The 15,119-nt window shown below is 38.6% G+C and overlaps 1 protein-coding gene across 1 annotated transcript in view; it reads left to right on the top strand.

Moving 5' to 3' along the window:
• Positions 1–15,119, top strand: part of LOC123503533 (phosphoglycerate kinase-like) — a 54,825-nt gene that overhangs the window by 10,843 nt on the left and 28,863 nt on the right. The window contains exons 4-5 of the mRNA XM_045253372.1: positions 7,857–8,065; positions 14,082–14,281. Of these exons, the coding sequence (XP_045109307.1) occupies positions 7,857–8,065; positions 14,082–14,281 (409 nt within the window). The remainder of the gene's footprint in view (positions 1–7,856; positions 8,066–14,081; positions 14,282–15,119) is intronic.

Raw genomic sequence — 15,119 nt, 5'->3', positions numbered from 1 at the left:
TGCCTGTGTATATATATATATATATATATATATATATATATATATATATATATATATATATATATATATATATATATATATATATATATATATATATATATATATATATATATATATATATATATATATATATATACATATATATATACATATTTATACATATACCATGTGGGCTTTTCACAGGAATTTATGGGCTAAAGGAGATACTTTTGGGACACCTCTCATCTCAAAGCCCACCCACTAGAAAACCGTTGCCCCGAGTGAGAAAGCCCAACCTACACTCGAACCATGAACAGGATTCAAACCTGTGTGCTTGGAGACCCCTTGGACCCCAAAGCACGCATGGTTCCACTGTACCACGGAGGAAACCAATTGCAAGTTGCAAGTGTGTCAGTCTTTTCCAGTAGTTGAAGTTTTGCACACCCTGGATTCTACTGGTAAAAGTTCTTTGAGGGGCTTCAAAGGAGGTTATATCTTGAATTTTATCAGGGGATCAAAGCTGACAACAATATTCTAATTTGGGTAGGACCATAATTTTCCACAGGATCAACATGCATTTTTGTTCCCTGGTTTGGAATGTTCTGAGAACCCTGCCAGTCATTTTCCTTGCTGCATCTATTGTCTTACTATAGTGATGGGTGAACGATCCATCATTACTCATGTGCACCTCCAGATCCTTAACATGGTTAGTTTCCTTGATGACTTGTCCCTTGATGGAGTAATTTCTTGCCTGTATTATTTCTTGCTCATCTCCATATCTAAGCAGTTCAAATTTTTTGCCATGTTATTTTCTTAAGCCCAGAGTTGTGGTTTGGTTGCAGGATCACTTGGAATGGACAGGGACAGTGTTCTGGAAATGCCGAGATGTTCTTCTTCATCATCGGCTAGCAAGTGGCCCAGCTGTGAGAAAGTTCTATAGGAGGAAGAGAGACAGGCAGAAGGACAACAGAGCTAAACAACAGGTGGTTTGTGCTTCACTGCCTTTTGTTGCGGGTCCGAGTCACAATGTAAACACTCCTTTTCCATCATCTGAACGCTCTGCCAGTGACACTCAACTTGACCGTTTAAGCATGGTTATTTGTGGCCTGATTGCAAAGTTAGATGGGAACCCACCAGCTACCACTGCCTCTGTCGGGAGCAGTGCTGATTTTAGTGGCTTCGCTGCAGCCTCCTCTGGTGACGAGGAAGGTAAAATTCCTGAGGATGCTTCTGACTCCTTAGTGGAGCTGGATTTGTTTGGTGTTCCCCAGCCAGACCCTGATGTAGGTGATAATGCTGAGGAGTTGTCAGGTCACTTCTAAGTTTCTGGCTACCATCTTGAATGCCAGTCTGAGGTGCAGGCTGTCCTCTGACAGTGTGAAGTCAACCTGTTGCAAGATAAAACTCTCCAGTAATGTGCCAAATTTGTCTTTTCTGGCAACTAACTCAGCTATCACCTCTGCGATGACTGTTGGTGGCAAGCTTAGAGATAAGTGGCTCTTCCATACCAATGGACTGCTTTCCAAGGCCCTTGTTCCTGTGGCACAGTGTATCAGTGATATTGGAGAAGGAAAAGGGAAGCCAGTCTCCTCCTACTTGGAAGGGCTTGATAATAGCCTGAGACTTTTGGCCTCAGCAGTCAACTATGTGAACCAGCTGTGGAAGGAGGTGGCTCGGATCAATGTCAATGATTCGCCCCTAGCTGAACTCTGCAAATGGGAATGTGCAGTTGGAAAGGAAGTATTGTTCCCTTTTGACGTCACAAAGAAGTGTGATAAAATTTGCAAGACCAGGAAAGTGGGGAGACACTTGCTTCATCCCCATAAGATGTCTGGACCAAAAAGGTTTGCCCCCTATGGATCGACTTCTGGGCTGTTTTTTCATCCTTCTCAGTCACAGTCAAGGACCTCCTCCAGGCATTTTTTATGCCAGAAGCTGCCCCAGGGGAAGGGGGCATGGCCCTACAAGACCTGCCAGTAGGTGCCATTCCAGTAAGTAACATTCCATACTCCTTGCAGAACACCCCTAACAATTTTGTCAGTGGTAAAATTTTTTGGTGTAAGACAGTTATGGCAGGCATTATCTATAGATAAGTGGATCCATGATGTCTATGTTAAGGTCATTGAGTTTCCTGCTCCACCTACCCAAACAGTACTGCCTAGATCTCTTGACCTTTCTGTAATTAATCACTCTGCCCTAGACAGTGCCATGCTGGAGTTTATTGACCGTGGAGGGGTTGAAGGCTGTGAATCAATTGTCGGTCAAGGTTTCTTTTCCAATATTTTTCCTGTTATAAAGAAAGATGGAACAGCAAGAGTCATTTTGAACTAAATGATTGTTCATTTAGAAATGGATACACTTTAGGAGGTTGTTCAGCTAATCCAACCTGACTGCTTTTTTGCTATACCGGTGATTTTAAGAAGGCTTATTTTTCAGTTTATGTGAAGCCAGAAGAAAGGAAATGGCTTAGATTTTTTTAGAGGGATCAACTTTTCCAGTTTACCTGTCTGTCACAAGGCTTAACATCTGCACCTCAGATTTTTACCAGGCTATTAAAACAAGTTCTTTCTCACTTAAATTAAATAAACTTGGTATTACTGTGGTGTGTTATATTGATGACTGTATTTTTATTGCAGCTTCTAGCAAGGAACTACGCCAGCATTTAGGCTATGCCTTGCACCTTTTTTATTCTGTTGGGCTTACATTTAATACTCTAAAGTTGTCCCTGGAACCTACCCAAAAGGTGGAATTTCTTGGGGTTGTATTGAATTCAGTTGACATGACTGCCACTCTAGCCCCTCATAGAAAGAAACATATCAAAGAGCAAGGTTTACAGTTGTTACAGGGAGACATTATTTTACATGATTTGGCTTCTTTCATTGGTTTGGCCATGGCTGCTGAACCTGCAGTGAAACTTGCCCCCCTCAGGTACAAGTATCTTGAGATCATTTGGAACAGGGAACTGGCATTCAGTTTCAGTAATTACTTTTCTAAGGTTACTTTGGACTTACATTCGTTAAGTCTCATAATTTGATGGTTTAACAACATTGATTTTCAGACCAGGTCTCTGTGCCTTTCCCCTCCTCACTTTTGAGTTGTATTCCAATGAAGTTGGGGTGCATCTGTTGGACATTCTAAGACAGGGGGCTACTGGGCTCATGAAGAATTAGATCATATTAATTGTCTAGAGTTGAAGACCATCCTCTTTGGCCTACAATCCCTTTACAAGGATTGTCAAGACAAGTATATTCATGTTCACTCTGACAACTCCACTGCGTCGCTTGTGTGAATCGTTAGGGGAACACGAAACTTAATCTTAACACCTTATCAGGCGAGATATTCTCTTGGGCTGAGTCACGGGGTATTACTTTATTGGCAGAGTACAGCAATACTCTGCTTAACGAATAGGATAGGGGGTGTCAAAGCCATTCGTAGAGTGAAAATGCGTTAAGCGGACGTAATTTTCCCATAGGAAATAATGGAAATAGGGGGATGCGTTCTGGGCTGGTCCCCAACATATCACATGGGTTAAAAAAAAAATTATATAGGTATATGTTTTGCAGCGTATTGAGCCACTGGTGTACCACTACTTTTATGATGTCATATGAGTCATTGGAAGTTAGAGGAGCTATGTACAAATTCTCTCACTGATAGCTCCACTGTAATTTGTGCAGGAGCGGATCAAAGTTCACCGCGGTGAGGCAGAGTCTAGCGTATTGCACTAACGCGGGTAACGTGTTAAGTGGCGAAAACACGTTGTTAAGCGGAGCAGAAATACAGGTCAACCTCTTTGTACTGCGGAGCGGGAGAGAGTGAGACAGAGGCAGCCAATACCAGCACCAGGAGCGCTAGAGACAGAGGCTGGGAGCCAGCCAATCACAGCGAAGCTGCCGCATTTGGTCCCTCACCTGGCAAATTCAAACCCAGAAAATTCATTAAAATGGATGTGGTTGTATGTTATGCGGTCTTTTTGGTCTGACTTTATATAGTACATTAAACTGGAAATTCGTTAGACGAACGTTCATTAAGCGGAGTATTACTGTATGTTGAGGGACTTCGTAATGTAAAGGCTGATAAAGAATCTAGAGTACATAATGTAGATACCTAATGGATGTTGCAGCCCCATCTCTTTAAGAAACTATGTCAGGTCTCTTTTACACCAGAAATTGACTTATTTGCTGCTAGGATCAATGCTTAAGTGGCCACTTATGTATTTTGAAAGCCAGACCCTGCTGCAGCATATATTAATGCCTTCACCCTTGACTGGTCCAACAAGAGTTTATATGCTTTTCCCTCCCTTCAGCCTGATTTCCAGGGTCCCGAGGAAATTACATGAATCCCAGGCCACCCTTCTTGCAATTCTACCACTGTGGCTGACTTAGGCATGGTTTCTGATGGGTCTCTACCTACTGCCTCGTCCTTCCCTTCTTCCTCAACACTGCTTGACTCTGCCGCAAGACCCCTCTTGCACACATCCACAGGCTCACAAGCTGCTCCTGGTTGTAATGAAATTATCAGGAGATCCTTTGAAAACTGAGGACTTTCATCAGAAGTTGCCCAATTTCTCCTTTATAACAATGTGTGTCATATATCAGCAGATGGGTGTCTTTTTGCCTCAGAAGGGAAACTGATGCATTTCAGCCACCTGTAGCTTTTCCTCTTGGACTACCTCTTGCAAGAGTTTAGGAATGGGAAGGGACATAGTCATAGTTCTCTGAACACCATGTGTTCTATAATTTCAGCAATGGCTCAGATTGATGCCAGGCCTGTGGGACAGCACTCACTAGTAACTCGGTTCCTAAAGTCATTCTTCCAGGAGAGGCCTTCCCTTTTCCATTGTCATACCATCTGGGATCGTGATGTTTTACTTACTTGTATAATATCTATGGGACCTGACTCTAATTTGTCAAATATTCAATTGCCTAGAAAACTTACAGTTTTAATGTTGTTGCTCTCTGATCAATGTAGCCAGACGTTACATTTATTAGATATTAGGAACATGACAATTTCAGATTCCAAAGTTTCCTTCGAATAGGCAATCCAATGAAAACCTCTCAGCTATGTTCTCATATGGCTGAACTATGTTTTGTGCCTTATCCCATTGATAAACTGCTAAGTGTTCACACTATCATTAGAGACTACATAGACAGAATTAGCACCATTAGGGGACCAGTTACTTCTTTTTTCTTGACCACAAGATCCCCTTTCTGTATGGTCTCTCGGTATATATTAAGACGGTGGACTCGGGATATGATGGAAGCCGCTGGTATTGATCTTTCCATTTTTTCCGCACACTCCACCAGGTCTGCTGCATCCATAAAGCAGTTTTGAAGTTGCCTCTTTCTACTATTTTGTTCACTGTCGGCTGGGCCAGAGAGTCGACTTTTGCAATGTTTTATAAAAGACCTTTGAATGACCATGGGCAGTTTGCTACAGTGGTCTTGTCTAACAATGATTAGGCTTAGAAGTTCTGGCTCTGCATTGTGAGCCTTTGGTGTCAATTTTGTTATCTACTCCTGTTTGCTTTGTTGCATTATTTATAATTGTTATCTATTCTTTATTTTGTTACCTCTACACATGAAATGTCATTACCTATGTCTGGTACTGTGTGTAATACTGGATTACATGCTCTTAAGCATTTGGGGAACTTTGTGTTTAACCCTTCCCTCGATTTTTTTTTTTTTTTTTTTTTTTTTTTTTCTGAGTGTTAGCTTGTTGAAGGTTAGAGGAATGATTCTAAAGATCTCATTGGATTCCTCAGTGATATCAGTTTAAATTTCATCAAGTGAAATTGTTAAATTAATGCAGTACTTACCAAGTATGAATTTTGATTGCAATTTCATGAACATTAACTGTCACTGAAGTATTAAATACCCAGGTCCTCTCAAAGATCCTTCCATCTTTTCTTTGGCCTGCCACGTCTTCTTCTTCCTCCACTTCCCCAACCCACCCTATGCTGTTGGTCTCCCTTTTGGGGTCTTAAAAATGTTTTTTACTGTCTTTTTGGCTGCTTCCTCCAACCTATATTCTGAAAGACTGACTTGAGGCATGCATGGCAGGCATCTCATTTAGATGTTTCAAAAATGGGACTTTTTCGGATCCTTTATATATAGACGCTCATTCTTATTTTACTGCACTAAGTTGTAGTTTGGTCTATATATAGATTATTTGGCATCTCAACTACCCAAACACAGGTCAAAATGGCCTCTCAAGGCTAGTCACCGCTTTTGGTTTGTTGATGTGCTATGCACATAAGCTAATACTGAAAATTTTTGCATTATTTACAGTTTTTTTTATTCTTGGCCTATCATGTCAAAGAGAAAGAACTGGACCACATGCCAGCAATGTTGCCTAAAAATGAATAGGTTCAAAACAAGTGTACATATGTAAAAAAAAATACAAAGAATAATGGAAGGAAATTACATCCAGGTCACAAGTGTCCTGGATGTGAGTAACTAAAACATTGATACAAATATATTGACATATATTGTCACCAATCAGACACAAACAACAGTTACATATAGATTCAACTGTTTGTTCAGTTTTGTGGCAGAGTCTATTTATAGAAGTCATGTACCTTTTCTCTAAGGGAATAGCTTCAGCTTTTTTTTTTTTTTTTTTTTCCTTTTTGATTTTTTTTCCTTTTTTTCTGCTTGGAGAGATATTTGGATATTTGCCTTTTCTCTTTATGCTTAACAAGAGTTGAGAATTAAATTGGTGGGTGCTAATAGTTTTGGAGATTGTGTTCGTAATTTTTAGATGTGATGTCACACCCATGCTTATACACGGGAATCAAGAATATGTCATTACATATGATCTATTAGTACATGTAATAACAAAATAGTTTTTTTTTTAATTGAAATGTTTTTCTGCGAATATACTTACCCATACGTAAATACATAAAGAAATGTTTCCTTCTTCCTTCCCCTCTATGTCACTGTTAATAGCATCTGAAATGAACTATGGATTGATCGACTGGTATCCATGTCTAGGGAGTTACCTTATAATAATAATTTGGTTTATCTGAATAGCAGCTTACAGAGATTCGGGTAAAACTTCTACATATTATGTATTTATACATATACTTATATACTAACATGCATCTCAAGTTTACACAACCCCATGGTGGTATCTGACAACTTGATACTGTGGCTGCTAGATAGTGCCAGCTTAGCCTAGTGAACTAGGCCCAGGATGATCAAGCTACTCCATGTGTGTTTGTTCATTCTGAGTTTGTTTCCCATACCTAGCAACAATCACAACTTCCAACTTACACAAAGTATTAAATCACTGCCAAGTAAAGAGGGCCACACACTTTAATAGAAGCCTGCCCAATGACTTCTGACCTGACCTGGGATTTGAACCCAGGGTCTCACGATTGTGAGTCAGGTATGCTACCACTACCTCACCAGGTGCACAGTGGCAGAGGAATTTTCCTTCTTCCTGGTGTTAGGATAATTCATGGAAACAATCTCTAAAGAGGTACAAGTTGTTTTACTGTGTTGAGTAGGGAATTTAGCAATATGTAATTACATATTTGTAATCATATTCATTTAAAAATGTTTTTACTTTAAGTAACTATTCCTTTCAGTTTATTAAATATACATATATAGTTTTCTTCTACTATCATTGTTTAATTTATTAAGCATGTAATAGAATATTTTCATAGATAACTGAGATTAAGTCTATTAGCTAATAATTTTTAGTCATCCATTTAATAATTAGACTTTGTCACAGAAATGTCTATTTATCTCATTTGATTAATGATCTACCTAGTGTTTTAAAATTTGTATTTTATTTGTTTATTATTACTTTTCTTTTGTCCTTACTTTTTCTTTTTATTTTTTTTTATGTATTCCTTATTATTTATATTCTAGGCAACAAGAATATGAAGTTTACCTTGGCTCCTGTTGCTGAGGAGCTTAGGACTTTATTAAAGAAAGAAGTGACATTCCTTCCTGATTGTGTTGGGCCTGAAGTGGAAGCAGCCTGTGCTGATCCAGCCTCAGGCTCTGTCATCCTTCTGGAGAATTTGAGGTTTCATGTGGAAGAGGAGGGCAAAGGGGTTGATGCTACTGGAGCTAAGGTATGTAAATTCTATTCATGGTTTCTCTTTGTCATATAGCTCACATCTGTGATGATGTATTATAATCATTGCAGAAGATATCTTATAAGAACAAAAGAAAATAAGGGAAGGTGCAAGAAGTCATCAGACCTACTTGTGGCAATCCCTGTATGAAGCATACCTATTTATTTCCACCTATTGTCTCCATCCATAAATTTGTCTAATCTTTTTTAAACCCATGAAAGATCAATCATATATATATATATATATATATATATATATATATATATATATATATATATATATATATATATATATATATATGTGTGTGTGTGTGTGTGTGTGTGTGTGTGTGATATCTTTGGTTATTATTTGTGGTCAGTCACGTATACAGGGATTTCTTGATTTATGCAAGGGATATGTTCCTGAAGGATCTTGTAATATGAAAATCACATAAAATGAACATGATTACTGTGCTAAACTCTACACTGTTAGAGGTTACAATAGTATATATATATATATATATATATATATATATATATATATATATATATATATATATATATATATATATATATATATATATATATATATATATATATATATATATATATATATATATATATATATATATATATATATATATATATATATATGTGTGTATATATATATATATATATATATATATATATATATATATATATATATATATATATATATATATATATATAACTTTTATGCCATATAATAGTATAGAAATAAAGTTTAAAAAATCTTAATCAAGAATCATAATAACAACATACATTTTAAAGCATTTTATTTTGCATATTTGATGCCGTAAAAGACATACAGGTATAAAAGATGCACACCCATTTCAGCAAATCAAATTCAGGAAAAATAGTTTTTAGTGTCTTAAACATTTACTGTTGAAAGCAACCCAGCAGCACATTGCACAAGCAGAAAACATTTATGTTTCCTTGTGCTCTTCATTTGTTCTTGTTGTTGCCAGACACTTATAAATTTTCTATAGGTGGTGGCTTTAAAGCCCTTGCTGCTGTTCTATTGCCATGCTCCTTTGGCATAATCTACCACTTGTAGTTTGTAGGAGATTGTATAGCTTTATCTTTTTCCTCCTGCTGTTATAAGGATGAGGGTGTTGAGGTATTTTGTTATGACCATGAACTTGCTGTAACTCCTCACTGTAAGATGGCATTGAGTCAGGGTTCCAATCAGCTGACATTTATAAACATGCATTACAGTCTCACAGGTTAGATTGCTTTCATTTTGAGAATAATTCTTTGTTAAACAATAATACTGGTAACAATAGAAACACCAGCAATAAAATAATAAAGTATACAATTATGATAGGTATAAGTACTGATCGTAAGCTGGGTTAGTGAGCATCAGGGAGAAAATTAGCCTATGGCAGGTCTCAACTTCACGTATTAGATGCAGGGTTATTTTTTAATCAAAATTCTGTGAAAAAGGTGCATCTCATATGCTGTCAAAAGCAGTACATTATATGATTTCCCCCATTTTGCCCATGGCAACCCACAGTGCCTGGCCTCTCAGGATCTATCTCTCTGTATCTTACTTTAATTTCTTCTCTCCTGCTAATGGCTCTTCCCTCAGTTATATGATCTAATATCTCATGTTTATGTTGAACTTTTCTCTCAAAAGTTATATCCTCATAATAAGGTTGAAATTCACATACTTTTTTATATGAAATCACACTTGAATACAATAACGTGCCCAAAAGCATGGCCAGCTTCTCTGTTGGGCAATCAGAGACTCAGGGCAGAGCTTGACCTAATACAGTTGGAGCCAAGTAAACAACAGTGTAATGACAACAACTTCCATAAATAAGTCGGATAATTTTTGGACACCGTTCCTATTGCTTGCCCCTTCCCAGGCTGTTTACTTGAGATACCTGGCACGGTCATTATCCCTTTGGCCATTTGTCAGTGTCAAAAAATTCATTTGCAAATGACTCTCTGACCTCTGATATGTTTATCTGAAACCCTTGACTGGGTAATCCTGAAAACTTCAGCTGGGTCATTTATTAATGTCTTCCATATTTTCTATTTCTCTTATTTGTTCATCTTCTTTTCTTGTTTTTTCTATCTTCATTTGACTGTTATTTTACCACAATAGTATAAGTTTTTTTTATATAAACAATGGTATTGTGAACAAAATTTTATGGTGCCTTTGTATCTTTTTCTTTTTTATGCAAGAGGGGAACCTGACCAAGGAGAGAAAAAAAAAAAAGAAAGGCCCACTTGATTGCTGGATCCCTTAAAGATTCAAATAAGAGTCAGTCAAAAGTCTGGGACAAATGTCTTGAAACCTCCCTTGTAAAAAAAACTCAAGTCATAGGACGATGATGGAAATACAGAAGCAAACAGGGAGTTCCTGAGTTTACCGGAGAAAGGTATGAATGACTGAGAATACTGGTTAACTCTTGCATTAGAGCAGTGATTCTTAACCTTGTTGGAGGTACTGAACCCCACAAGTTCCATACATGCATTCATCGAACCCTTCATAGTTGGAAAAATAAAATGTGCTTTTTTTTCTTCAAATTCAAAACCTATGTATTTAACTATAATTACTATATACTGTATTAGTGCACAAACTGTACCATGCATCATTTGCACACAAAATCACTGTGTTCAAAGAACAATACCAACAAACCTGAATTTAAAAAAAAAAAAAAAAAAAAACATTATGAATATTTACTGCAAATCAATGTGACTTTTGCTGTTGCCTCTCAGAGACCATTTCAGAAATGCGTGGCTTCACCTTGGCAAGTGCCACTCTCATATCATTTTCGCAACAAAGTCTGTTCCTTTTCTTTGTTTTTATGTCTACCATCCTCAAAAAGGACTGCTCGCAAAGATATGTTGTAACAAATGGTATGAGTATCTCGAGGGCTTTCTTAGCAATAAGAGGGTACGCTACGATTTGGTGACACCAAAACGTTGAGAGCGTTGTTGTTCTGAAGAGTTGCTGTTGAACCTGGCTCTGCTGCAGTTCAATGATTTCGTACAGGTATTCATCATTGACATCTGCTGTCGCAACACTAAACGTGAACGGCTGTCTCACCCATGCTGGATATGACTCTGGTGGGGAAGTATCCATCAAGAGACTTTGCGAGCTCATCTAAGTGCATGGCAATTGCTTGCTTCAGTTCCCCGGGTACAGAAATGTCTCCGATACCGGACACGTCTTCGATCTTACTTACACAGTCATCCAGAAGGGGAAAGTTTGTAAGGTTATCATTCTCTGTTCATCGTTTCCATAACGGTAGCTTTTTTTGAAAAGTCCTCAAATTTTCTTCCGCTTCGATGATGTTGACTCCACCGCCCTGCATCTGTTGATTGAGATGATTGAGAGCATCGAAGATATCAGCCATGTACGCCAAAATGAGAATGAACTCAGAATTTTCAAAGTAATCTGCATGACAGTGTTTGTGCTCTCGCAAAAACAGGGCAAATTCCACACGCATGGCAAAAACACGATTCAGCACCTTTCCCCGGAATAACCAGCGAATGTTTGAATGGTACAGAAGCACTTCGAATTCAGACCCCATTTCATTACACAATTCTTTGAAGATGCGGTGCTTTAGAGCACTATTTCGCACATAGTTCACACATTCCACTACAATTTTTAATACTTCTGCGAGTTTTGGAGGCAAGGTTTTTGTTGCCAATGCATGCCTATGCAGAACACAGTGCGTAACAATGATGTGTGGTGCATCTGCTTTCACCAGCGAACTGAAACCAGATTTTTGTCCCAACATGACTGGAGCTCCGTCCGAACAAACTGCAGAAACCATATCCCACGAACGATTGTTGTCTCTGAAGAAGTCATCCACAAGTTTCTTCATGTTGGCTGCTTTAGTTGTTGTGAGAGGCCTACAAAATAAAAAGTTTTCCTTTATCATGTCATCTTTCACATAGCGCACAAACACAGCAAGCTGGCATAGACTGGAAACATCGGTGGTCTTGTCTAGTTGGAGGCTGAATTTTGCTGGGCTTGAAATCAGATCTGCAACTACTTGAGCCAATATGTCATTGCTCATGTCATCTATTCTGCTGCTGATGGTGTCATTTGAAAGAGGAATTTGGGACAACTTATTTTCAGCTGCTTTTCCCAGCATGATATTCGCCATCTTCAACACAGCTGGTATTATGAGTGTTTCACCAATGGTGTGTGGTTTGCCCTGCTTTGCAATCAGGTACGCAACTTCGTATGATGCTGTTAACCCCTTCCTTACCGCAGCCACTCCCCGATATAAACAAAGCGTTCCCCTCCTATACCGCAGCCCCCTGCCCGTGTGCGGACGTGCCTCACGGCCAGATCTACACATTATATTTCTTTCTAACTCAGTGTTATGTACTTTTTTCTAAACATATTTTTGTCATTTTATTAATAAAAGAAAACGTAAACAAAATCATAAATTGTGCACTAATCATAAATTCAGCACCACACACTCTGCACCTGGTGAGGGTGGCCCTGAGGCAGTCATAACTAGGCTGCTCCCCCTCACTTGCCGAGAGGGTTTCAACACTGCTGTCACTATCACTCTCTCCTATTTCTTTTCAGGATCATAGTCTGAATCATATTCATCTGGAGAGTCTTCCAGTATATCCTCACTATCTGTCTCATAATTATGATAATCCTCATCGCTGCTACACGAAGCAGACGCCATTATCTCTAACTAGAGGCAATAGAACAGTTTCACCACGGCCGATACTAGAGAACTGATGTTCTTGGGGGGACTGTGGGAATAATATATGTCAAAGAATAGTGATTGGCTTTATAGTTTATGCATGAAAAATTAACTCCGATATTGATTGGCTAGTGGGGGGGATGGTTTTGTTACGCTGGGGTGGCTAAAAATAACGCCTCCAGTGTTTGTTTGTTTATAGTGAACCACGTGGAGCATGAAAAAGGCAAAATCCGCACTCAGGCCACGGTTATACACGGAAATGTATTGGTGTGGTACGCACGTACCACGGCGGCATCTTGCGGTACCACGAGGTCGCTTTTGCGCGTGGTACGCACGTACCACAAAACAGTCTTGTGGTATGGAAGGGGTTAAGACCGGTTTGTCTATGGGTACAAAGCTGAAAACAGGCAGAGTAGCCTTTTCATCTAATCTGGCTCTCTTCACCTTGAATTCAGCAAGCGTTGTGTTCTTGTATTTCCCATCTCCATGCAGCTATAGGAAGTGTTCCCTTAGTTTTGCCGGTGCCAGACTAGAATTGCTCAACTTGGCATTGCAAATCATGCATTGAGGACGCTGACTCCCATCACGTTCCGTTATACACGTGAATCCATACTGCACGTATTCGTCCGACCACTTCCTTTTTTTTGCTCAACATAGTATCAAGGGTTTGAAGTATTAAAAGGGAAATCACAAATCACATGCGATCAAGACAGTCACAAGTTGACTACTGAGTGGAGCGAGTTGCCTGCAGCACAGATATCAAGGCCAAGCGATGTGGCGTGATCAGCTGCAACCAATGATGGCCAAGCAGAGCGTGACGTCACGAATCATACGAGTAGGGTGAACCAAACCACCGAACCCCTGAAACTGACTCACCGAACCCCTGGGGTTCGATCGAACCCAGGTTAAGAACCACTGCATTAGAGAGTAGGACAGAATAGGGGTGAAAAGAAGAAGAAAGCCTTGTGCATGGTGAACTTCTTTTTGGTGTCATTTTAGGATGATTTAAGTGTCATATCCTGAAATACATAGAAATGTGAATAACAATTGTACACAAAAATTTACAGTCTTCTAAACAGTATTTTTATTTTTCCAAGTAGGTTCTTTCCATAAGATATGTTTTTACACTACACATACTTTAACAACATCCCTAGCATAAAACAAAAGTGGAGTTACTATTTTCACCTATAAGTAGACCAGGGAAAACATTCTAACAAGACAGGTCTTCCTACCATAAAGTGAGAGTCAACACTATAATGTATTATATAGAGACTAATTGTGCCACTAAAGCAGTTTGTATTTCAGGTAAAAGCTGATCCTGCCAAGGTTGAAGAATTCCGTACTTCACTTAGAAAACTTGGAGATGTGTATATTAATGATGCTTTTGGCACTGCCCATCGCGGCCACTCCTCCATGGTTGGTCAAGGATTTGACCAGCGTGCCAGTGGTTTCCTCCTCAAGAAGGAACTCACATATTTTGCAAAGGCTTTGGATAATCCAGAAAGGTTAGTGTTGCTTTTTATGTAACTAGCAAAAGAAGACAATAATGGTTTTCTATTATACTGTACAGTGGAGACTCAAGATTCTAACTTAATTAATTCCAAATGGTCGTTCAAATAACAAAAAGTTTGATTATCGATACCTATAAATGAGATAATTGGTTCTAATCTTAGTAAAACCTCAAATTTATAAAAATATATATATATATATATATATATATATATATATATATATATATATTTTTTTTTTTTTTTTTTTTTTTTTTTTTTTTTTTTAATTTATTTTTTTTTTTATAAAATTTTGATTTGTGTATACTGTAAGTGAAGGCTGGTGATGGATAACTTAAAAGAGGAAAGGAGAAGAGTGGGGAGGAGGAGGGAAGTCATCGGAGGACCAGTCACCATCCATGAAAATGTCTTTATAACTTTTCTCCTGTGAATCCACTAGTGAGGGGCTGTGGCTCACTAACATTTACACTCTCTCCAGATTCCTTATTTTCATCACTAATAAGCCTCTTTGGTGCCATCATAAGTTTCTAAATGAAAAACTACCGACAGAACACAGAAGAATGTTTTTTTCAAGACTGTGGCAGGACTAGGAATGGCCACCAGTATCTGTTATATCAGATTACCGATATTACCGGTAATACAGCATCAGAATGGGATAGTGGCAGCTGCAAGAAGGGAGAGGACAGAGTTTTGCTCCAATTCCTCTTCAGGATCCTCCAAAGAGGAGGTGCCTCTGGCATTTTGACTCTGCCAGATGGGAGGACCTGAGGAGGTATTATGCTGATTTTCCCTGGAATTATTACTGTTTCTGTGTCAGAGACCCATCTGTATATGC

Source organism: Portunus trituberculatus, chromosome 14, assembly GCF_017591435.1.
Source record: "Portunus trituberculatus isolate SZX2019 chromosome 14, ASM1759143v1, whole genome shotgun sequence".
Lineage (NCBI taxonomy): Eukaryota > Metazoa > Arthropoda > Malacostraca > Decapoda > Portunidae > Portunus > Portunus trituberculatus.
This window is presented reverse-complemented; position numbering and strand designations above follow the sequence as displayed.